At 32.7% G+C, this 25,061-nt stretch overlaps 1 protein-coding gene across 1 annotated transcript; it reads right to left on the minus strand.

The window, feature by feature from the left end:
• Window positions 1–6,453: 6,453 nt before the first annotated feature.
• On the minus strand, window positions 6,454–9,831 carry LOC25498315 (G-type lectin S-receptor-like serine/threonine-protein kinase At1g11300). The gene is made up of 7 exons (XM_013593200.3): window positions 8,513–9,831; window positions 8,238–8,342; window positions 7,929–8,134; window positions 7,640–7,850; window positions 7,246–7,483; window positions 7,015–7,165; window positions 6,454–6,917 (listed from the first exon to the last, which is right to left on the minus strand). Exons 1-7 carry the CDS (start codon window positions 9,804–9,806, stop codon window positions 6,609–6,611), a joined length of 2,514 nt encoding a protein of 837 aa, XP_013448654.2. The 5' UTR covers window positions 9,807–9,831; the 3' UTR covers window positions 6,454–6,608.
• Window positions 9,832–25,061: the final 15,230 nt, after the last annotated feature.

The raw sequence follows: 25,061 nt of genomic DNA on the forward strand, positions 1-25,061 counted from the left end.
GAAATGTTTTTGAATTATTTTGATAAGTTTCATTAGCCTCTCTATTTATAGTTAGAGATGACCGAATACATTAAAGAGCAATTATATTCTTCATCTATACATGTAGTGTACATAAGACAATGAATAAAATGTACATCAATGTAAATAACTATAGTCAAACACAAAACTGAAATCTTCAATAATTATAATCAATTGTAGTTATGTGCATGTTCTCATGGTTGACTCCATGATGATTACGTAATTACTCAATATGCAATACATACAAGCAAAAAGGAAATGTAGACTAAATGCAAATAAATATGCAATAAATCAATATGCAATTGGTAACATGAATATCAAATGCAAAACAAATTCCAAACAAGTATGCAATCATTATAGCAATAGCAAAATGCAAACCAAATCCCTAAATTTTGTATACTGGTGTATACAAAATTTAGAAAGTTTAGAAGATCAATGAGGTTTCTATGCCAACCTCGAACCTCCCAGCCCAAAGAGACAAAATCTTCCACACAATATTTTTGCACATTGTCTAAAAAAATTTAGCTTCTTAAAATTAAAATTCTGTTTCGTCATCTATCAGTTGTCAGTGCCGTGTAGTCATTCTATTATGGTGTAACTCAATATTCCTCATCCCATTAACCTTAACAGCATGTGCTGATTCTCTATTTCCCATAGCCTACATTGTAACATAGGTCTTGGTAGCGGTAAAATGAGATTTATATGGAAGATTATGTAATTTGGTCAATGGGGGAAAACAAATAGCATATGAGGAAAAACAAAACTAAGAACAAAGTCAAGCATCTTTCTAGTAACTCAAAAATTCATTATATGCAATGCACAACCTAATACTGCAAGAACATTTGCATAGTACTGACAACAAGCGCAATTACAAGGAATATATTAAACAAAAGGTCAATAAATAAAGGTTATATAACACTAAAATATTTTAGTAAAGAATTCCTCTCTTCTTTCTTTACTTTTTTTCATTAGCTTGTTAACAAAGGAGCTTAGCAACCTAAATGATTTTCATTGATACTAGATATTCAAATTAGCAGAAAAGAAACCGAGTCTCAATATTTTGTAGACCTTGATTTCAATTACTATAGCAAGTGGACGAAAGACTTAATGAGAAACAATTAGTGATTAAATTCTAAAAGCTACCATAGTGAGGATGATATTATACCTGACTCATAGTCTCGACTCTCGAGCGAAGTACAAACTAAAACCCTGCAACCTATTTTCCTTTAAAATCATGATGGTGTTCTACTACTATACCCGTGCAACTACTCTAGACTATGTAGCAAATTTTGATATCCATTATTCTTTCCCACCTATGAAGCATGGATACGGACACGGGCACTGGACACAGCTAATAATTTGAGAAAATCACATATTTCAGTGTAATTATAAGTGTCGGTGTCGTAGATACAAGTCATGTAAAACATCACCAATGAGATAAGAAATGTGTTGTGAATCCGGTTCAACTAATGGAACCTTCACACCAATGAAATAAACCAAAGATGTGTGGAGCAGGTGATAGTGATAATCAATGAGAACAAATGGCTTCCAAGCTTACAACAACAAACAGCCCTAAGCTAGTGTATAGCAAAACCACACAAAGAGCTAACAAGCATAAACAAGATAAACGGTAAAAGGAAAGAACAAAACACCGAGCAAGATTGTTGACCCAGTTCAGCCAATATGGCCTAATCTGGGGGAGAGAGCAGCTCTCCAATCCAATATGTGAAAGTGTTACAAAAGGTTACAAGACTCTAGCTTATCAAGCTTTACACATGAACAAACCCTAGAACTACCCTTTGGTATTTTCCCACTCTCACACTATGAACCCAACATCCCAAGGTGATTACAATGTTTTTCCCCAACCTAAGAAACACTCACATCAAAGGAACACACCCCATAGGATCCCCTCTTTGACCTCCAAGTTTTCTCTCTTAAGCTCTCTTAAGGTTGTCTTCAAAAAAGCACAAGAACACAATATATACTAGTCCTGCCCTGAAGAAATCGTGTCACGATTTCCCTAGATCGTGTCACGATCTGCAACGGTCCCCAGGTTGACCAGTCCTTATCAGAGATACTTAACCAGCAAGTTTCTGGATCGTGTCACGATTTCCCAAGATCGTGCCACGATTTTGCATCCAGCAAACTTGGCTCACGACATCTCAAATCGTGTCACGATTGCTCTGTTCTTCCAGACCACAAATTTGAAGCCAATTTCAACATTTCTCCACCTTGACTTCTAATTTGGTGGTGATGTCAATTTAACCATCAACCACCATGCTGCTCTCTCCAAAAGGGAATTACTCTTCGACAAACTTGATCAAGTCCAAGCAATGCTTGAATCTTGATCGAGGCAATGACTTGGTGAACACATCCGCTGGATTCTCCTCCGATGCCACTTTCTCAACCACAATCTCTTTTGATTCAATCATGTCTCTAACAAAGTGCAGACGAATGTCAATGTGCTTTGTCCTTTCATGATACACTTGATGATTTGCCAAGTGAATGGCACTTTGACTATCACAATGTATCCTCACACATTTTTGTTCAAAGTGAAAGAAATCTGATGGTTGTGATGTGTTTATGCACGGTGCATAAGTAAATGACTTATGCACCATAACTTTTGCCTCTAGAATGGGGCATCCTGATAGAAGCTTTGGAAGATATTCAGCATGCTTGAAAATTACACCAGACAAATCAAGAATTTTGAGACATGGAAAATCTACAACCACACGAGAAACGTCATTCAGTGATATCCCATACAAATGAAGAACAACAAGGGTCTGGCAACTAAAAATGCTACGAGGTAATTCAAGTCTAAAGCTAACCATTCGGAGATTGAGGTTCTCAATTATTCGTTTGGTAGCGGCTTGAACAAATCGATTGATATCCTCTGAGTGGAGATAAGAAGCTTTTGTGCATTTGAGGTGGAATGAATGTAGTGGTAACGAGATGTCTCGTGTTAGAAAAACTGTTAACACAAAAAGACGAAAGGAGTCATAGTTTGGGAAGGTTTCGTCATCGAAGTCGAGAGTGGAAACTGAGAGCCATATTGGTTTCCATCTCTTAGAGAGGATGCTTGTGGCAGCAGAGTTTTTTGTCGGGAGAAAAGAAAGGATGTGACAAATAATTGGATCTGGTAAGGAGCTGATCCTATCTTTAGTTGGATTCGATCGTGACATTTCAAAACTCAAAACCCTACTCTCCAAGATCAGAGTTTGGGTTAGAAGACAAACTGCAGCAAGTCATTGCACTGTGAAAGGTGTGAGTTTGTCTCTGTGATTTAGTTGCGAAGCACGTTACGGCGATCTAGAATGAAGCTCTATTATAAATTTAGGGTTTCTTTTTTTTGAAGAAGACTTCTAAATTTAGGGTTACAAAAATATTTTTATTCAAATAAAAATATTCATAAATATTTTTCATATAGGAGTAGTAATTTTTTTTGAAGGAAGATATTTATCATATAAAATAATATTCTTTTTTTTTTTACAAGTATATAAAATGATCTTAAAATTCCATCAAAAGCAATTTTTTTATAATTATTTTTCTTGATTTGATCTTGCTACTTGTTTTGAGTGTGTACAAGTGAGACAAATATTGTATCATGCATAAGTTTATTTTCATCATTTGATCAATTAGTCTTACCATTTGATCAAAAAATTATATAATGTAATTTATTGATCCTATGATAGAAAACATATTTGTGTATGGTGCAAACAATGTTACATGTGCATGTTTCAAGAATTCTATCTATTTGTCAATGGCAAGTTTCCAGCTTATAATGGATAAATTACAATTTATAAACTCATACAAAAAAATGAATTGTTTTTCTACCTTATAGAATTTTACACTCCATCCGTCCCTTTTTTATGCGTCGTTTTAGATTAGTTACTCTTCAATTAAGAAAGTAAATTTTTGTCGTTTTAGAATAGCGTTATTGATTGTCTCCGTTCTACTATGACTAGCCGTTGAAAGGGGGTTATGGGTTTAACTTCATCCCCATTATAGCTTGGCAGTTTAAGAACGAGGTCAACTTAAGAGATTTGTTATCTTTGATGCTCCATTATAGCCTAAATTAATGTTTAAGAATGAGTTTAACTTAGGAGGTTTGATTTCTTTGAGTCTCCATTTTCCCTAAGCAATCCCTTCGCATTCGAGGGATCAATGGCAGATCCAGGACTGTGGGTTAGAGGGTGCATACTTTTTTCGTATAAACAAAATTTTAAATTTTTCACCGTAAAAACATCGCACATTTTAGTCATAAAAATATCTTTATTTACACAAATAGTCGTCGTTTTTAGCTTGATGTTGCTTCAAATTTTAAAATTTTAAGAAAAAATTGTAACTATAACTAAAATATTATATTAAAAAATATCATCAGCTTAGTTGTATGAGGACTAAAAGTTATTTAACCCATTCTAATTTTTGGCACTTAGAAATTGAAAAAGTAATTTTATCAATAATAGATAGATAACTATTATGGCTAGTCTCCAAATAGAAAGGAAAAATATAAAAGAAGAGGAGAGGAGAAAAGAAAAAAATTGCAAAAAAACATAAATAAAAAATGTGACAATTTAGGTAAGCTAATTTAGCTTCTTAAAAGAAAGTACCCCCTGCTCTGCCTTTTTTAGAATTTTCGGTAGAAAAACTGAAAATTAAAACTAAGCTGAAATCTGTATTAATTAAGGGAAATGTTAACTGTCAGAAAAAATTGCACAGGATAATTAAAGCTGCGCTGATGTGAAGGATTATGGGGTGTAAGTGCAAATCTATAACCTTAAGGTTCAATATAAATAATCCAGGGTGGTCAAAATGAAAAAATATAATATTTGCAAATTCTCAAAATCCAGGGTGTGCAGGTTCTGGCCTTGTTGGGCGTGACCTGCTCAATAAGAGAGGAGCTGGCTGGCTGTGTTGCTGCAGAGTGATGATGATCAAGTCTAAATAATAAGATGCCGGAAATGATGGTCCTGGCAAAATAATAAGTTGCAGGAAATGATAATCCGGTCTAAATAATATGATGTCGAGGTATTCTCATCCGAGCTAAAGAACTAGGCGGTGAACCCAGTTAACTCAATAATATGCCGGTAAGTTCAGACTTAGTAATAAGATTTTCTAGGGAAGATCATCTAGTCTTCGTAATAAGATGAGTCGTGTCATAAATGATGTCAGAAGTCTCTCATTGAAGCTGAAGAGCTGGGAGTAGAATCTGAATGACCGAATTAAATGTCGGGGAATAACTTCCAGACCTTGTAATGAGAAGATGCTGGGGAGGATCATCCAGACTTTACATGAAGAATGTCGGGGAAGATTGTCCGGACTTTATCTGAAGATCGGATAACTCTCATACTAGTTGCTGAGCCATTGTGGAGTATCCGTCTTGTATTATCGAGTTACTGATTTGACATAAGGCAATTGGACTTAAGAAAATGTTAGCAAACTGCTGCTGGAAGTGAGCTTTATGAAAATTCAAAAACATAAATAAGCAACTAAAACTTTTCTATAGACAGTTGGGTTTCAAAATGTTGGCATCAATACTAATCATAACTCATTCATAGCCAAATAAAAGAACGTGCGAGAGGAAAATGGAAATAGAAAGCAAGAAATAACCCATCCTTTTTTCCTAAGAAGAGGAAAACAATTCTCATTTTTGAGAGCTTGAAAACTATTTTTTAGATGTATGCTCTAACTGTGAATATTTAGAGTCGGGGGGATTAGCGATCTTTTTATAAAGCTCATGGAAACCAAAAAATATATGGTGTACACTGCTCAAAATTCTCGGGTCGTCTCTGCTTCCATACCCATAAAAATGCAATGGGACATTAGCGGCCAATACTTCTCATCCTTCTTCAGTTATTGGTCGTGTGCAGGTGCTACAACGCAGAGAAGACGCACTCCAGAAATATGTGTTTCTACTGTGATTTACAAGGTTTCGTAACACATACCCAAATATGAAGGTATATGGCGATAGGGGTAAGGAAGTAGCGAGACAAGGAGAAGCCTTAAGTTGCTTATTGAAGGAAAGTCCAGGCACACAAGATGCGAAGATTACAATACAAATTTAGGGGAGAATTTTAAAAGGTCGTGTGGCCATTAAGTCATTTACAGATCCCTCTCGTGTCATTTTAAGGGCTCTTGCAAGAGTATGTTGATAAAAGTGTGATTAACTCCGATCTTGAACGTTCAGCTATTGGCTTGAGCTATTTAAAGAGTTTTACCTTGACATTTGTATTTCAATTGTTCATTTCAATAGCATTTAGAGTGGCAGGATTTTCGTCTCAGCTTGCACAACAGAGCGATTATTGAAGGATGATGAGAGATCCACTGTATCCGGTGCAACTTTGAAGAAATAATAGCAGTTTCAAATTGTTTACACATTCTCTAAAAACAATAACTCAGTGGATTTATACACAATTTAAAAAATGTTGTAAAAGATACAAAGAACAAAGCATTCATATAGTTCTAATAACATCAATAACAAAAGTTTTTTCAAGAACAATGAATCAAGTAATTCTTCTCTGTTATACAAAGTTCAAGCAATATCAATAATTGCCTATGAATAATCATTTACACAAAGCTTCAATATTTTTTTATCTTCCATGAATGTCTGTGATACTCAAAGCATTATTGGAGTAAAATTCGTTTCTTTCTTCAGAAGGAACTGTATTCAACATATTCTGTCTCAGTAGGAATGCAGGTTCCCTTGCAGGAGGAATGTCCATAATTTCACTGTTAAGCATAGAAATCACTGCAGCCATAGTTGGTCTGTCCGCAGCTGATTCTTGTACACATAACAGTCCTATATGTATGCATCTCGAAATACTCCTATGATGACTATGATCATATATTTCTGGTTCTATCAAAGATAAAATATTGTCTTCCTTCCATTGAATCCAAGCCTAAAATGAAACAAAAATCAAGTTGAAGTGTTATTAGAAAAACAAGTCTACAAAAATTCTATTATTTCAATATATCTACTTGTATGTATAGACTTACAAATCCTAAGAGAGTCAGAGAATTTTCATGTTCATAAAAGCTTGAGTTTCGTCTTCCACTAACAATCTCTATTAGCAAAACTCCAAAGCTGAAGACGTCTGATTTATCCGAAAATACTCCTTGCATTGCATACTCTGGAGCCATATAACCACTGCATTGAAATATAATAATTGACTCTTCGAGTATGTTCATATATAACAATGGATAATCAAGAAGGTAAATTAAACTTACTATGTTCCGACAACCCTTTGAGTATTGGCATGATCTTCACTCACTCCAAAGATTCTGGCCATACCAAAGTCAGATATTTTTGGATTCAGGTTCTCGTCTAGCAAGATATTACTTGCTTTCATATCTCTATGTATGATTTTTAGCCTGGAATCTCTATGCAGATAAAGCAATCCACGAGCTATTCCTTCTATTATACTAAACCGTTTCTCCCAATCCAGAAGTTTATTTCTTGATGGATCTATAAAGGTTAAAAATCGTCTTAACATATTATTTCGAACTTATCTGAATATGCATCTAAATCTTCTACCTAGATTACTTTCTAGAAAACCTGTGTTTGAAAAATAAATTACAGATCGTTAATAAATAATCTATGAAAGTTTTCGAAAGAACTAACCAAAAACATATGCATCCAGACTGCTATTTGGCATGAACTCGTACATCAACATCTTTTCGTTTCCTTCAATGCAGCAGCCTACAAGTCTTACAAGATTGCGGTGCTGAAGCTTAGAAATCACTACGACTTCATTCATGAATTCTTCTAACCCTTGTCCGGATGATCTCGAAAGTCTCTTAACCGCTATTTCCTTACCATCTTGAAGTATTCCCTAGAATAAAACATCAGAAGAAAAAAATTAGACAACTAATGACTTCAAACACGATTAACTTTGCTTGATTTTACATACCTTGTATACAGGACCAAAACCTCCTTGTCCAAGTTTGTTGGATAAATGGAAGTTGTTTGTGGCAATTGCAAGCTTTTCAAAACTATATAGTAATAGCTCTTGTAGCTTTGCTTGTGACAGTTCTCCAATTACATTGTCAGTTTTGTATTCTTCATCTTTTTCAATTTTGTTGAATTGAAAAATTCTATGCTTCTTCTTATTTCTCACTGAACATTAAAGTATCACAGTTTAGAAAGAGTTGCACAAACACCAAGCATACCAGTAAAATAGCATATTTGAAAAACTTAGATCAACAACAATGGTACTTACCTGGCTTTGAAACCTTTATCCATATGAAATATGCCCCAGTGGCGATTATAATAATTCCGACTAGTACTGAAACTGTAATGATAACTGTTCCTTTGTTCCCTTTATCTGTAATTAAGGGATAATAAAAACTTATAACCGAAGAATTTATGTCCAAACAAAAAATATATATGATCAAGTTAAAGGACCGGATTCAAATTTTTCGTCAATAATACCTGGTGAAGGAGAAAAATACTAACATAACAACTAATATACGTTTGTCTAGCTAAAAATTATACCTGATGATGGTACACGAATGTATAGATCAGTTCCTCCAGTTTCGAATTGTTGAATATCGATTAGATTTCTATTCCAAGACATACAACCAATATCAGCTACATATGAATATGCAGTGCAAGAGCAATTCATCAAACACTGGTTTTCGCATTCATCTTGTTCAACAGATAACAATTCTGCAAAATCAGGTACTTTTACCAGAGTCAATTTCATAAAACTATCTGCGTCATTACCATTTGCGCTCTTATTTTGATTGTTGGCACTTTCACACTGCAACGGCGTCTTCCTAACACATCCATTAGTCCAATTTTGTCTATTCCACTCTTGATTGTTTCTTGGTTCAAACCCTTCCAAACACCTACAAATTGGCGACCCTTTTGAATTACAAATTCCAAATGAACCACAAAAACCATAAAGATCACAATCCGATCTTTGATTAGTCCATGTATCCATCCATTCCTCGTTCTCAATACTCCAAGATTTTTCATTCATTTGACCTGTCGAATTAACAACATACATCACAAGTCCATAGTCGTCTGCTCTGAAGACTAAATCAAGAGTTCCTCCCGTTCTATCTTTCTGGAAATGAAAACCATTAAGATAAAGAGCTGACATGTCTTCTATCCCTATAAATATTTGATTGTTCCAAGGACCACTCCGCCAATATGGCCGATTTTCTTTCCTAATAAAAACTTCTGGCATATTCAACCGTTCGATGCCTAAAGTGAAGCTTCCGTTGGACGGATCATTAGATGTTTTCCACGATGTGAGTGTCATGTTGCTTGTAAATGTCAGGCTTGGTAATATTGAATTTGTAGGATGATCGGAACTCTGCCATATGGTTTTTTCTGTTGTTGTTTCAAACAAGATAAGGTTTCCATAATCTGAAAGTGTGACACTAGAATTGCTTGTTGAAACATTGTTCAAATTTGTTGACCAAACAACATTTTTCTTTCCATTCAAAAGAACAATATTGTTATCATTGGATATTTCAAGAACTCCAGAAGAATCATTGATCAATGGTTGGTTTCTGTTGGCAACCCATACAACAAAGAGTTGAGTTTTGCACCAAATTCCTACATAGCGATTTGTGGAATTTTGAGGGGTGAAAAATCCTAAGGTGAAATTTCCACTATTTGAGCTTAAAGTTTCGGAGTCTTTGATGATTTGTTGTGTGGCAACAACATGAACAAAAAGAGAACAACATAGTAATGATGTGATGAAATTCAAAACTGAGATCAAATTTTTGCACTTGCTTAAAACCATTATAGAAATGAATGATAAATTTGTTATCATAAAGAAATTAAAAGATTTATGAATTAATTTTGTCAACTTTATGTAAGATATTTTTTTCTTCTAGCTTTGAACATTCAATATTCCCGTCTATGACTTATGGGTCGACAGATAATGTCATGCACACGGCATATTGAGAAAATCGGTGTATGTTCACACTATTTAATTTAATGAAGAGATGGGCTGGCTAAAGTCATCGAGTACAATTTATGTGAGATTTATGCTCAAAGTGTTATCATGAATAAAATAAGATAATATAATATTAAAAAGATTGTTAAAAAATGTGTTTGACTAAAGAAAATAGAGAGGAGAGGAGAGAATGAAAACTATATATATATATGAGGAGGGATATATTGACTCCAAGAGTAAGTCTAAAGAGTTACTCTACATCCTCACTCTCCATTTTATCTAAATTTAATGGACAAGATTTATATGTTATTAATAATCATATGATCTCATCTATCTACCCAATTATTTTTAGAATATTAATTATGATTTCCTTTTTTACCTAAAAAATAAAATTATGATTTTCTTTTTTATTCAATAAATATCAATAATCACATGAGTTTTTTTTTTCAACGCTTAACCTTACATTACTATATTGTTACCACCATTTCAAAAATTAAATCATGTCAACAAATTAAATCCAAGGCTTTGCATCTCCACGATAAATAGACAAAAGATATGTCTAACTCAAATTCAAAGGCATGGTTAAATTTAATTAAAAACTAGGGTTAGCAACATAAAAGTCCACTGATCAATCTTCAAAAAGAATAAACCAACAATAATCATTTCTAAAAAGCACGTATGGATAATTCAAACAAAAGAAAACACATATGGAAGCATCAACACATTCCAAAAATTACATACTAATAGGTATTAATAAAAATATATGTAATTTGCATTGTGAATCGTGAAATAGTTGCAACGAAGTTTCTTTTGGAATTTTTTATGAACAAGTTGCAGATGAGAGGAGGTTGTAAAAAATAATTAGGGACTATATTTTCTTTACCAACTTACCAAAAATTAGTTGTGTTTATTCCCTCAAAAAAAATAAAATTAGTTGTGTTTATAAAAGGTAAATATTGGTGGAGTCAAATGATGAAAATTGTAATTAATGTGGTGAGATTGGTTAAGGTAAATGAGGTCACATGATTATTAATAAGCATCAAGATAAATTGAAGGGTGAGGATGTGGAGTAACTCTTTAGACTTACTCTTGGAGTCAATATATCCCTCCTATATATATATATATAGGTTTTGCTAGAAGCCACTCATGAGGTTTCTTTTAGCAACTCATACCTCAAGATGTGATTTTTACTTTTTAGTTATAACTTTGTTAAAAGACACCTTCATAAAATGTGTCTTATAGCAAAATCATGTATACACACACGAGAGTATAGACATAAAATTGTTTAAATTTAAAGGGGATCCACTTATTCCACTATAGTGGAAACATAAAAATGGGATCCAATCATTCCACTATGATGGAAACATAAGAGAGAAGCGTGAGTGGAATTGGCTTGTGAATTGAGAAACAAGTAAAGCAATTATCAATGACCAATATCGTTCTAATTGATTCATGTCAAATAAAAACAAAGATATCGACATGGTTTATTGTTTTGATGACAAATTTCACCCTATCTTTTCTTCTTATAGAATGTCTCTAATTGTGAGAAAAAAAATATTCAATAAAGTTTAGGAGAGATGCCTTTAAAAATCATAAGTTTAAGGGGTAATGTTAATTTGTACATGGGGCACATGTTAAAAAATTCAAAAGAAGAAATATTTTCTAAAATTTTGTGCATTCAATTTATAAAAAAGTTACAGATTAAATGTAATGACACATTTCAATAAATTATTTCTATATTTGATTCTTAACTTATGCTTTAAGGGCATAAGTTAACATTTTCTTAAGTTTAATCATCTATAATTTAAAGTGCATGTATCTCACCTAAACTTTTACAGTGCATTTTATTCATCTATTTTTCTTTTTGAAAAATGATAGATATCATGAATGATTTTATCAAAAAAGATTCAAGAATGACATGACACAATAATCATACTTAGATTTTAGTCTCATTTATTAACCTTTAATAAGAAAAAATACATAACACCCATAACCCCATAATTTCCGGCCAGGTTGAGATTTTATTGGCTAACATTAATTTCAGGACAATTTTTTGATAAAATCTAAGGGTGATTATTCTGTATGTCATTCTTGAAATTTTTTTGATAAAATCTTTCTTGATATATAGCATTGCTCATTTTTTTTATTTATTAAACTTCTGCCTTTAAAACAAAATAGTTTGTTTAATTTTATTCATATCTATCAGAATCCCCTCAGGAAAAAAAAATAAAATAATATCTAACAGAAGTTTTAACATAAACTTGCATTCTCTAAAAAAAATAAAAAAGATAAACTTGTATATAAATCTTTAATTTAGTCATTATAAAATTACTAGCATCAAAATGACAACGTATAAACTAATGTTGTTGGAATATAATATAATGAAATGAAGATTTATCTTGATATGTTGGTTAAGAAGACAAATATGAAAATATGAAGTCGTCTGTGAACACGGTCTAATGGTGCACCCAACTCCTTTTAATAAAATATTATTTTAGTTCTCAAGTTTTTTAATACTATAAAATTATTTTTTAGTAAACATGGTTAAAATCAACCTTTTGAACCAGTTTTCAGATGTTCAGAACTCCAAATTATACACACCTAAAGAATATAATCAACTTTTTAAAGGTTTAAAAATTACCTGGATAATAACATGACTCATTATCATAGACACCTGAGTCTTAAACAAGACTCAGGTGTCTATGATAATGAGTCTTGATATTATCTTATATTATCATACATCACGATATTCAATGGTCAAAAGAGATTTTTCGGTTGTCAATTCCATTCTCTTATATTATTAGTTAATTACATGATGGGTTTGTGTGAGATGCTTCACATACTACTATTTTTTTTTTTATGTGAAGAGTTTGTATCATTTCTTAGAGGCAAAGCATGCGGTAGTTTCCTCCTATAAATCAACGTGGAATATTGATCAACATATATGGAAATATTTGTGGAAAATACAAAATATTGAAAATTCATTCATTTTGCTTGAAGGACTCTACATGAAAAAAATACTATTAAAAATATAGTAAGGATCTCCCAATTTCTAAAAATAAATGGTGGATACCATTTAAGAGTTAGAATCCTCTCGATTTAGGATCTTCTCTGTTTCTTTTATTTCAAGAGATAGAAACACAAATAAGTTTGAAAAATAGTATAAAATAATTAGGAGAAATGTTAACTTATGCCCTAAGGACACAAGTTTAAAAGCTAAACTTAAAAACTTTTTTTTTGAAAATTGTGCATTCAACGTATTAAAAGTTTTAAATTGTCTTTTTAATACAAAAGTTACTTTTTAATTCAATTTTTAGTTTCTTAACTTGTGCCCTTAGGGCACAAGTTAACATGACCCAATAATTAAAGATGGTGTATAGTGCAAGGCCATCAAGGCTTTAAACCTTATGCCCAATTATAATAGTACCTTTTTATGTAATAATTTATTTATTTTAAACCGAGTACCCTTCGCGCGCTAACTTATAAGATTAACTCATCGAGCCTTATAAGATCCAAATGGACAGAAAACTCTTCATAAGAGTTTTAAAGTTGCTGCATGCCCAAAAATATATTCGAACCAGGACTAATTATTTAGGCAAAATTACACAAATAATTTATCATATTTAGTTGTAACACCTTGATCCTTTATCTCTTTTTTGGACTCGTTTAAGTCTTTTATCTACCAAAATGTATACATGTTAATCCTTTTTTATTTTTATTATAGAAAAATGCTGAAATAATAAATTTATTAATAATTTCATTTGTTAAATATTTTAAATGAAAAAAACTAAACAAATTCATAAACCATGAACATCTTCATCATGTTCATACTCATCTTTACCATCTTCCTTAAATAAAAAAAATGGCCATCTAAATACACATGTAATTTACTTGAATATCTTCACTTTCATCTTAATCTAAACTTAAAACTGAAAATCCATAAATCTCAATAAACATTCAAGTTTCCTTAAATAATATTAAATTTATGCAACCCAGTAAAAAAAACCATGAACTAGAAGCTAACCAAGGTTAATTGAGAAGCAATTAATGAATTTGATGCTCCAAAAAGTAAAACCACATAACCAGATCCATCGACAAAGTACCTTTTGCTATTCGCACACTCAAACAACACACATACATCCCAATCATTTCCATTGGTCCTTTCGACCACCGTTACCATCACCATCTTCAAAACATGGAATGTCACAAACTCAGTTACTTCAAAGCATTTCTCCAACGATCCGAGACAACTTTGCGCACCTTCATTCACTACATAGATTCTATATATTATCTAATTTCAATCATTCTTGTTCCGAAACCCTAATCATGCCGACGGGTCATTTAGTATAATTGATTCTGGTTTTATATTTGAGTTTTTCTGGAGATTCTATTATGATGATTGGTCTGAAAATGATGGGGTTTCCTTAAAACCATTGTTAGCATCTAAATTACTTGAACAATTTGGGGTTAATTGAGATTTAGGGATTTTAAATTTTGAGTTTAGAAGATCAGAGTGAAGATATTTAAATAATTTTGATGTGTATTTAGGTGCACCATTTTTTTTAATCAAGGAAGAAGACGAAGAAGTTCTTTATCTTTTTAATTAAAAATATCTTAACAAATAAAGTTATTAATAAAATTATTATTTTAGCATTTTTTTATAATAAAAATTGAAAAAAGGATTAACATGTGCACATTGTGATACATAAAGAACTTAAACAGGACATTTTTTTTTAAAGACTGATGTGTTAAAAAAAAAATGATAAAGAACTTATAATGTAATTTTTCCAATTATTTAATAGAGTAGTTTATATTTTTTTTTTTTTTAATTTTAGTAACATAGCTTTTTTGAGGGAGTTTTTTTTTTTTTTTTTTGTGGTGGTTGGGATTCGAGCGTCGGACCTTGCATATATTATTTCATTGTGCTTACCAACTGAGCTAAGCTCATGACGATTTTTTGAAGGAGTTTAGTAATATAGTTAGTAGTTCGCACGTAGAGTGTTTGAGTATACTCTCGAGTACCGAGTTTGATTATTAATGATGAAAGAAGATAAATATAGTCTTAAACCTATTGTTTATCTAATTCTTCTTCAAATGTTTCTTTATTCTTGTAGAACATATTGAAGATAACTATAACGAGTGGAATTAGGTTTTTCAAATAAAATTGATGAATTGTATATGGGATCAGCAGCATTACCAAATTAATTGAACGAATTAATCATTTAGTCATCTTATTATAAAGAGAAATGCTGGAGTTTTTTTTATTATGTAACTTTAATGAATCATTTTTTAACTTTTATTTTTGGAGGAAATAATTTTGTTACTTAAAATAACTGGAAGATTACCATAACTTTTTTGAAAATCTCTTCAAAATTGTAGTCTTAAGCCCCAGATTTCCATTACACGTACCTGGCTAAAAATGATCCACTGGATCTGAGGTTTATTGTGGTTGACTTTTTTTTATGGATTGGTTGTTAGCATAAGTCGCAATAAACCTTACGAAAATGTTGACTCCTTTTTCGTCACAATAAAGTTGGTCAATACGTTCCCATGAACTTAACTCATTTGGTAAAGGATAATGCATTTGTATGCAGGGGCCGAAGTTCGAATCCCGGACATCCCACTTATCCACCTTTAAGATGAATTTCTCTAGCCGCTAGGTTATTTGACAAAAAAAAAAGTTGGTCAATAGACAAGATATATTTCTAATCTTATATTAAATATTCATGGGGCAGTCTTACGAGAACTTTGATTTCTCATACATGTGAGGCCATGATGGGAGTGAGAACGGCTATTGTCAAAGGAGATAGGTTGAGCTCATAATGAATAGTGGATAAATTTATTGAAAAATAATAGTGAATTCAAAAGAGTGTTGAAAATAGAATCTTCATCCTTTTTTGTTTTTCATTTTAAAAATCTAGTAGTTTTTTTTTTTTGAAATGAAAGGAAATTATATAGGATAGTCTATTTTTAAAGTCATTTTAGAATTTTAGAGTTAAAGTAAGTAACTTTGAATGTATTTTAATTGAGTTTTCTAAATGATTCGATAAAAATGCATGAAAGGACAAAATCAAGAAAATAATTTGGAAGCCATGAAAATCCACCTAAACCAGATATTATGCGATTGTGCTATGCTTTTTTGGAAGTATATCCTTAGTGATTCTTGGGGCATAGCCGTTATAGATGTTTTGTTAAGAAGAAATGGAGTAACGACTGAAGAAGATAGTTGAAATCAACCTTTTCCTAACTCACGACGTGTGCTACAAGTTGAGCATCACGGAATCAAAAAGAAATTATCATATTCATCCTCTACTTATCTCGCAATCCAGACTACGAGCTCCGCATCACGAGTTATGAATGAAAGGCGTAGTGATTGTTCTCTATTTAACTCGCGTTGTGAGTTGGACACCCCCGAGTTGTGGCCCAAATAATCCTAATTTTTTGGGAAACACTCGCCTATAAATATTAGAAACCTAGGTTAGTGGAAAAACAACTTTCAATGAGCAGGTGAAAGCAGAACAACAATTTTGAAAGCTTAGGAGTGACCGAAGCCATTCGAGAGTCAAAGAATCATCAACCGGTGATCCTTTACTTGTGTTTTACTCGTATTTATTACTTTGGTATTTTACTCGTTTAAATTTATCCTTAATGAATTTTATACGTTTATGATTGTTCATAAATCAATTTATGTCTCAATGATTACTAACTCTAACTTTTGGGCTTGACATAATTTAACCATCCAATCTTTATTAGCTTTAGACATATTCTGATAACAATCCGTGTACTTAATTTAGTGTTCTTAAAACTTAAAATGATTATGGAATCACCTAATATATTAGGAATGATTATTAGTGACCAAGCCACTGGTCTAACTATATAATTTTGTTAAAATTTCTTTAAATTAATTAATATGAATTCAACCAAACTAATGGCCAAGTCCAAACCACCCTTTTTACATATCCCAACCTTAATCATAATTGTTAATTAAGGTTGCTATTTACGTGATGTGGATATGAATAGTATGAATTTCACTACTTGTCGATGAACTAATACACTTGCTATTTATTTCATCATCAACGAGTAATGTAAGGATGAAGATGTGTCAATGACTAGGAAAGTCGGTGACGGGAATAAGACACATGCATAGATGAGACAGGTACATGAGGTACAATTTTAACTTTTAAGCAAAAAAAAAGTACAGAAATGGTTCTTTTAAATCCAATGGATATTAATACAGGAATGGTTCTTTTAAATCTAATGGATATTAATCGTTCCTTTTATCTTATAATAAAACATTTATTATGTTTCCGTGATCATAGCTCAGTTGGCATACATGTGGTGATATGCAAAGACCGAATTTTAAATCGTGAATCCCCACTTACCATTCTTAAAGAGTGAATCTCTTGCCACTAAATTATTTGACAAAAAAACACATTACTCTCGATTGAAGCACCCCTCACACACACACGGTTAAAATAAAGGATTAATATATGTTTACTCCGTACAATATTAGCGAATTCTAATTTACAATCTATAAATTTTATTTTTTAGATTCTAACCCAGTGACATGAAATTTTTTATAAATGAACCATTATGCCATATCTGACTCACATAAAATGCTGACATGACATGTTTACTATGTAAATAATTATCGTTTTTTAATTTTTTTTTCCTTTCCACATGGATAACCATTTGACATGTTATTATATATTTAAAAAATAGAAAAAACATACAAAAAAGAAATTAAAAACGACGATCTAACTCAATTGTCACGTTTTACAAATTATTTTGTAGAATGAAGTTTTTAATTCAAATATTACACTTTGTGAATTAAGAAAAAAAATGTATGAACATTCAGTGGTAATATCATTCACAATAATACAATTCCTAAGGTAGGAAAAAATAACATACTGTATAAGACTATACAAACAAAACTCGAAGCTAGTCTTAAACTCAAAACTGATACCACGAGGTACGAGACCAACCAACGACATCAACTAAGGTTTAAATATGCAAACCGTCCTTATAATTTGGGCTTATTTTGATTTTCGTCCCTGTAAAAAAAAAAAATTAATTACATCCCTCTAAAAAAAAATTTGTTTTAAAAATGTCTCTGGCCCCACTTCGCTGGTGATGTGGCAACGTTTTGGGTCATGTGGCAGTTGCTGACTAGGCAACTTATGCCACGTGGCGCTGACATGGCAGTCCACATAATTAAAAAATTAAAATAATTTTTAAAGTTTTAAAAATTATTTTTTTTAAATTTAAAAATCTAAAAAAAAATTAAAAATATAAAAAAAACATTTTAAAAAATCTGAAAAAATTAAAAATATTTTTATCATATAATTTTCAAAAAAAAAATTATTTTTTTTAAAATTATAAAATCTGAAATTTCTGAAAAAAAAATGAAATGATTTTTTTTATTTTTTTTAAAATATGAAGAAAAAAATGTAATTTTCATATTAAAAAAAATTAAAGTCGAAAATTTAATTTTAACAGTTTTTTTTTTTTTAATGATTTTTGAATTTACTTTCATATTTTTTAAATTTAAAAATCATTTTAATTTTTTAATTATGTGGACCGCCACGTGGCAGAAGTTGCACAGTCAGCAACTGCCACGTGGCAAAACCCATGCCGCATCACCAGCGAAGTGGGGTCAGGGACATTTTTAAAACAAATTTTTTTTTATAGGGATGTAATTAAATTTTTTTTTTTTTTACAGGGACGAAAATCAAAATGAGCCCAAATTACAGGGACAGTTTGCATATTTAAGCCTATAATTAATTTCCTTCGATCGAAACAAATTGACCTCCTCGCCACATCCTATGCATTGTCTTGATTTCTCAACTACAATATAAAAAATTGTGGGTAAACCACACCCACATTTCTAGAGGGTATAGTAGAGGGTCAAAATCTTAAAAGAACATACATACAAAAACAAAGCATGCAAGAATACATGGCGTGATAAACGCCATAAAGTAAAAAATTCCACATACAAGATGCGGTGATGTAAAATTAGTCAAAAAAATTTAGTGTTTTGCAGCGAGAAATCATGTTTCTCGACAAATCCAAGACATCATGTGAAGGATTAAGCATATGAAGATTGAACTCAATGGTTCTTAGAAGGTTCTTGAAGACAATACAAAGTGAAGAAAATTCATTTCAAGTTCCTAGGAGTTTACAAACGAAAGAACAGTCGAAAACATGACGAAAACACAAGAAATCGCCGGGAGAGGCTGCCAGATGCGCCTGGAATATGCCCCCCTGCACATGAAGTAGCATTTTCTACTGCCTCATGCGCCCTTGTGTCTAGGTTCATGCGCCCCTATGCACTGATGCGGATAAAAACACCAGTTTCCTTGTTTTTTAAGTTGAATCAGTGCAAAAAAACCCAATTTTCTTCTCTAAAACCCTAAGTAATCATATGCTACAAATAAAGACCTTTACACACATTATTTTTCATTCATAAAGTTAGTGGTTCAAGGCAAGGGTCAAACATTAAAGTTCCAAGGCAGGATCTTCATCTTCCTCTTGTTCTCTCTTGGCTATGTTTTTCTATTGTTTTGTTATGTTGGTTGTTACCATGAGCAACTAAACCTATTGATTAGGGTTCTAAGATGAACCCTTTCTTATTGGTTGGATTCAATTGATAAAGTTTTCATTCAGTTATGTTTTTCTTGTGTCCAATTTAAATTAGTTCTTGTCTGTTTTTAATGCTTTTTCAAATGAGATCTCCGTAACATAATCTTAAAAATTGACCCATAAGAGAAAACTAGGATTGACAACCCGAAATTCTTTATCCATGTGTGTTTGTTCTAATTACTTATTTCATAATTATGTTAATGAAATTCAAGTTTGAAATATAATGTTTTCTACTCTCTTCTTTGGGGAAGGCCTTAGTATAACTAGGTTAACTCAGAATATACGTTGTCGTAAGATGTTTTAATGGAGTTTTTAAATATTAGTTTCAATAAATCATAAGTAGACCCCACACAACTGATTGTATTCGAAGTTAATTCCAACAAATACGTAGGGGGATTCAAGGATTCTCATACTTGATGTAAGTATTTGCGATTCCCAAGAACTCGTTTAGAGTTATGGGCTAGTCGAGATGTACATATTTTTTAAAGTTTGTTCCCTACTGCATGCCTTTCTCGATTATGCACTTCTTCATTTTCTCGTTCTCTCCTCAGACCTGAACAACTTCTTAGTTGAACCTTTTGAGGTACTCTCGAAGAGGTTTGTTTTCCCCCTACATGATGGCTTCAAGGGAGGTGATCGTATTAGGATGGGTCCTTGAATTTGTGAAGTGAGCTGTGAACTAGTGTCACAAGTAATTCCATGAGTTAATGAAATTCGTCCTGAGATTTTTGTACCAAGTCATGGCAACTCAAGGCAGTGTGGTTACAAACATTTTACATTTGACCGATCCACAAAAATTTATGTAGTTCAAGACCGCCTCGATGTTCTTTGTAACGCCCTAGTCGTCATATTTAATTATTTTGATTTATGTGGAGTCTATATATATATATATGATTTTTGGTGATTTATGTGGTGTGTTTATTTTATTATATAGTTTATTTTAATAATAATTAGAATAAGTATGAAATAATAATTATTTTGGTGTTTGGGGAATTAATAGAAGTTAATAGAAATTATGGGGAGTTAAGTGAAAATAAAAGGGAGTTACAAGTAATGGGAAGTTAGGAAAAGAGAAATTAGAAAGCTTTGTACATAAAACTGACAAGTTGGGAGAAAAAGGAGAGAAGACCAAGTTAGAGCCAAGAGTGATTTTGCTGCACATTTCTTCTGCAAATTCTAAGGTAAGGGTGAGGTTTACTTCAATAGTGTAGTTATTGGTTTCTGAATTTGAATTTAACAGAGTTATAGTGAGAATTGGGATTTTGGGATTTTATGTTGAATTGTTGATTTTGGAGTTGTGAGTGTCAATTTGATGTTAGAAATAGGTTCTAAGTGCATACAGAAAGTTAATTTATATCAGTAAACTGTTTTGGGGAGTGAATGGAAGAAAAATGAGATTTTTGGGAAAAACCAGGTTTTTGCCCGTACAGAAGTTCATCGCTCGCCTCGCGAGCATTCATGTTTCGCCTCGCGAGTGAGCAACTTCTTCGCTCGCCTCGCGAGCAGACCAACTCGCCATGGCGAGCAAGCCTGGACAAAACTTGATTTTTGAAATGTTGTTATAAGATGTTTTGGGGATGGTTTAAGGTACCTAGATGATATTAATGATGACTGGAACAAGTTTTAGGTTAAAAAGATGAATAGGGAGCTTAGAATTGAGGTTTGAGTGAGAAAATGTCATTTTTCTCGAGAGCACCTATTTTTCACTCGCCTCGAGTTCGCCTTGAACTCGCTATGGCGAGCAAGTGGTTTTGTGAACTCGCCATAGCGAGCAGATGTGCTCGCGAGGCGAGCTGTGCAGTTTTGAGTGCTGTTTTGCTTGCATGAATGGTTGTGATAGAATATTGTTGTTTAAGCATAGTTATATTTAATTGTGCATATTTCTGGATGGTTGGATCTCTACTGGATGTTGTTACTGATGACTGTGATGTATGCTAAAATTTATTGAATCATACATGTTTTTTAAGTGGAGTCACATGGAGTTTGTATGCATGGTCAGTTGTATGTAGATATACACAAGTAGGTCCATTGCATATGCATAAACAACGGAGATGACTCATGTCCTGGAGCACTAGTTGCTCAACAGCGGTGAGGGCTTCGGTCCTGATGAATGCTTTAACCATTCAAAAGCGGTGAGGGCTTCGGTCCTGTCTGGTACCACATGCATATTTGCATATTTGACGAGTCTAAGGTGTTGTCTTAGCAGTGTTGTCATGTCATTTGCATGAGTCTTAGTTGTTGGTTGTGGTTGCTACATTGATGATGATGATGTTGTTGATGAATGTATATATTTTTACACATATGGTGATTGATGGATTTTGAAGATGTTTGTTGTTGCTTGTGGATTAAATACTTATATTTGCAAGATAATGTGTTTTGTTGTTTAGGGTGTTAGATTCAATTGAAGATTTTAATATCTATATTTATTGTTGTGAATCTCACCTCTTCTGCTTGAAAATGTTGCCCTTCCTATGGGTAACTTGCAGGTGATCCTGAGTAGTCGGTGGTGGCTCAAGAGTCGTGTCTAGGGCTCTGATACGTGGGATGGGAATTATTATATTATTGTTGTTTTCCTACCTATGTATCAATTTTTGGAACTTGTTGATGTGGCCCTTTGTTGGTTGACTTATTGTTGATTAGGCTTAATGCCAAGATGTTGTTGGAGAATTTAACCGTTGTTGTTGTTATTGAAATGCAAACTTTCCGCTGCATGATTTTGAAGTTATTAAACATGTTGAATTAAATAGTTTTATTTTCTATTTAAGAATTTTTAAAATGTAGTGTAGCATGCCCGTATGTGAAGTACTCTGATGAATATTTGTTATTTAATTGTTTTTGGGTAACGGGGTGTTACATTCTTGATGTGCTCATGTTGATGAAAGGTTGCATCATCTGTGTCCATCTAGGGAGACTTCTCTAGTCCCTACGGAATCCATGTTTCTTTGATCCGTCGGGTGAATGGACCATACGACGCGCAATCGTCATCAAAGTATGACGAAGACCACTAGCACCTTGTATGCCTTGGGGAGTGGGGTTACCTTCTGCTCGGAGAACGCCTAGGATATCTTATCTTTAGAGAATGTCCGGGAGACCTTCTGCTCAGAGAATGTCTAGGGGACTTAGATCTTGATGGACGGGGGTTCCCTCCCATGCTGCTACGATGGTGATCTCCTCAGTGTGTCCTTGGAGCGGGTATCCTCCATTTCTTTGATGTGGCAGTTATGATCCTTAATCATATAATTTTTGCGATGTAGGGTTTGAAGGATGTTGATGAACATGGAATCTGCGAGAGATGCATTGCTTACTTCCTCGTTTGGCCACGGAGGGGCCAATTAGAGGAGCCTCTCGAAGTGGACTCACCATTGATGGGAAACGATGGTGGCACTCATCAGTTGGTGAGGGAGTTAATGTTTGACTGTCATGTTGTGGACGGTGGATCTCACTCCTGATTTGGGATGTTCCACCGTTGGCCATCGTAAGAGTAGGTTCTTTTTAGGAAATTTATGGATATTTGGTCTTTTGATTAGGAAAAGACGACACCATTAATTGTACCTGATAAGATGACAATGTCCGATGCAGTTTTTTGAGCTTTGGAATGACGGGGGGTGTACCTACAGACACTCTAACGCTCAAGTCAGTTTGAGAGTTAGAATGGTGGTAGGAGATCGAAATGGTATCGTACCTTTGCCGATTGTGTAAAGGTCTCTTATATAGAGGTGACATGCAGGAGCCGCTGTAGGGCACAATGAGGCATCTGACGGTTACAAATTTGTAGGAATCGTTATTGTCGAGCGAGAATCGTGGGCATGTTCTGCATTCAGTTTGAATGGGTCTTCCGAAGGCTCCAAACAACCACCTCGTGGAGAGAAGGTGTGTGTTAGAAGTAATCGACACAAACACAAGAGTGGGCTTGTTTTGGTTCTGACATGTCCAAATAAGCCTTACACAACTACTCAGTCCATAACATATTTAATATAAAATGATCAATAAAAAAAGATATGCATGCTCTAAGGAATCAATTCTAAATGACGTGAAATCTTAGCAATGTACATTTAGTTGAACCTAGAACATGGAAAATATCATGAAAATTCAAGCTACCAACTTGAAGAAATCCGTAAAACAATAATGTATAGTGATTAGCAAAGCGCAATCACACGCATCTCGATTGTTCTATCAAGTATGATCCAATGCTTAAAATAAAAAAATAAATAATACTATTTAATAAAAAACTAGAGTTCGTAAACTAGACTGTCCAAAACCGAGATGTAGTGATTGTGTGCAATCACATAATCGTGACTACACCTAATCTTGATGTAATAATCATAGCTTATTACCCCCTCACGTCCTCCTTAATATAAGAAGAAAACATATCAAAACTAAGACAATCATTAACTGTTGTAACTTTTTAAATGCTTTTACAAATATTCTATCATAAAAAAGCCTTCTACGTAAGTTTTGACTTTTTTTTTTTTTTTTTTTTATAAAAAATAGAATCAATTTATTTTTGAAAAATTTCTTATATTAATGACTAGAGGGAGTAATTTTCTTTTACAATAAATATTAGTTGTTACTCCAATGCGCAACAGTTGATCTGATAATAACATAAAAAAACATACAAGACATGTAGTTAAATATGTATATGAAAAGATAAAAATATAATTCATGTGTGCACAAAAATAATCTCGACGAATGCCTTTTACCCTTTTGTGACTTCAGTTGAACATTTTTATTACTAAAACTAAAGTATAATAGAATACTTTTGCGACAAGAACATAATAATATAAATCGATGACCTCAACACAAAATATTCTCAGGTTTTTTCCTATAAATAATTGTTTCGATCTTTTCATTGTGTTAATCAAAATTCGATCAAAATATGGGCTCTAAATATTCATTAGTATTACTTTTACTTGGAATGATAATGCTTACCACCGTGGTTGGTGAAAGAAATAGTAATAATTTTCGACATTCTCCTATGTTAGATCCAGAAGATGATTGGCCAGAAATTTTTCATGAACAACTACCATCCAACTATAAAATATCTAAGAGGAGTCATCAGATTACGAGACAAACTTGTCAGATGAAGCCATCAACCACATCGTTTGAGCCAGTCCACATTGCAAAAATTTCATACCATTACAAGTGATCGAAGTGGCAAAAGTGGATCTAGTAAAATAATAAGAACAATTGTTTGTCGTATGAAGTTTTATTTTCTTTATTTTTTCCTATTCACCTTTAAGAACAACTGTCTAGTAAAATAATAAGAACAATTTCCCCCTTTATTTGATTAAAGACTCTATGAAGATGTATATGTATAATAATTACCTCTCATTTCAGCATAAATCATATCAACTACCAATGGTTTTATCTATGATAACAATAATAATGCCAATTTGGATTGATATATACTCCATCTATCTCAATTTAATTGTCACTTTTACAATTTTTTTTGTCTAAATAATTTTTTTTAGAGGTCTATCTCAAAAT

This window comes from Medicago truncatula, chromosome 7, assembly GCF_003473485.1.
Source record: "Medicago truncatula cultivar Jemalong A17 chromosome 7, MtrunA17r5.0-ANR, whole genome shotgun sequence".
In the NCBI taxonomy this organism is placed as follows: Eukaryota; Viridiplantae; Streptophyta; class Magnoliopsida; order Fabales; family Fabaceae; genus Medicago; species Medicago truncatula.

Bases quoted from the DNA above. Each gene is read 5' to 3' on its own strand.
- LOC25498315 (XM_013593200.3), bottom strand. From the start codon at position 9,806: ATGATAACAAATTTATCATTCATTTCTATAATGGTTTTAAGCAAGTGC. The intron at 8,135-8,237 runs GTAAGTACCATT...TTTAATGTTCAG, and splicing joins GATAAAGGTTTCAAAGCCAG to TGAGAAATAAGAAGAAGCAT. The intron at 6,918-7,014 runs GTAAGTCTATAC...GTTTCATTTTAG, and splicing joins CTCTGACTCTCTTAGGATTT to GCTTGGATTCAATGGAAGGA.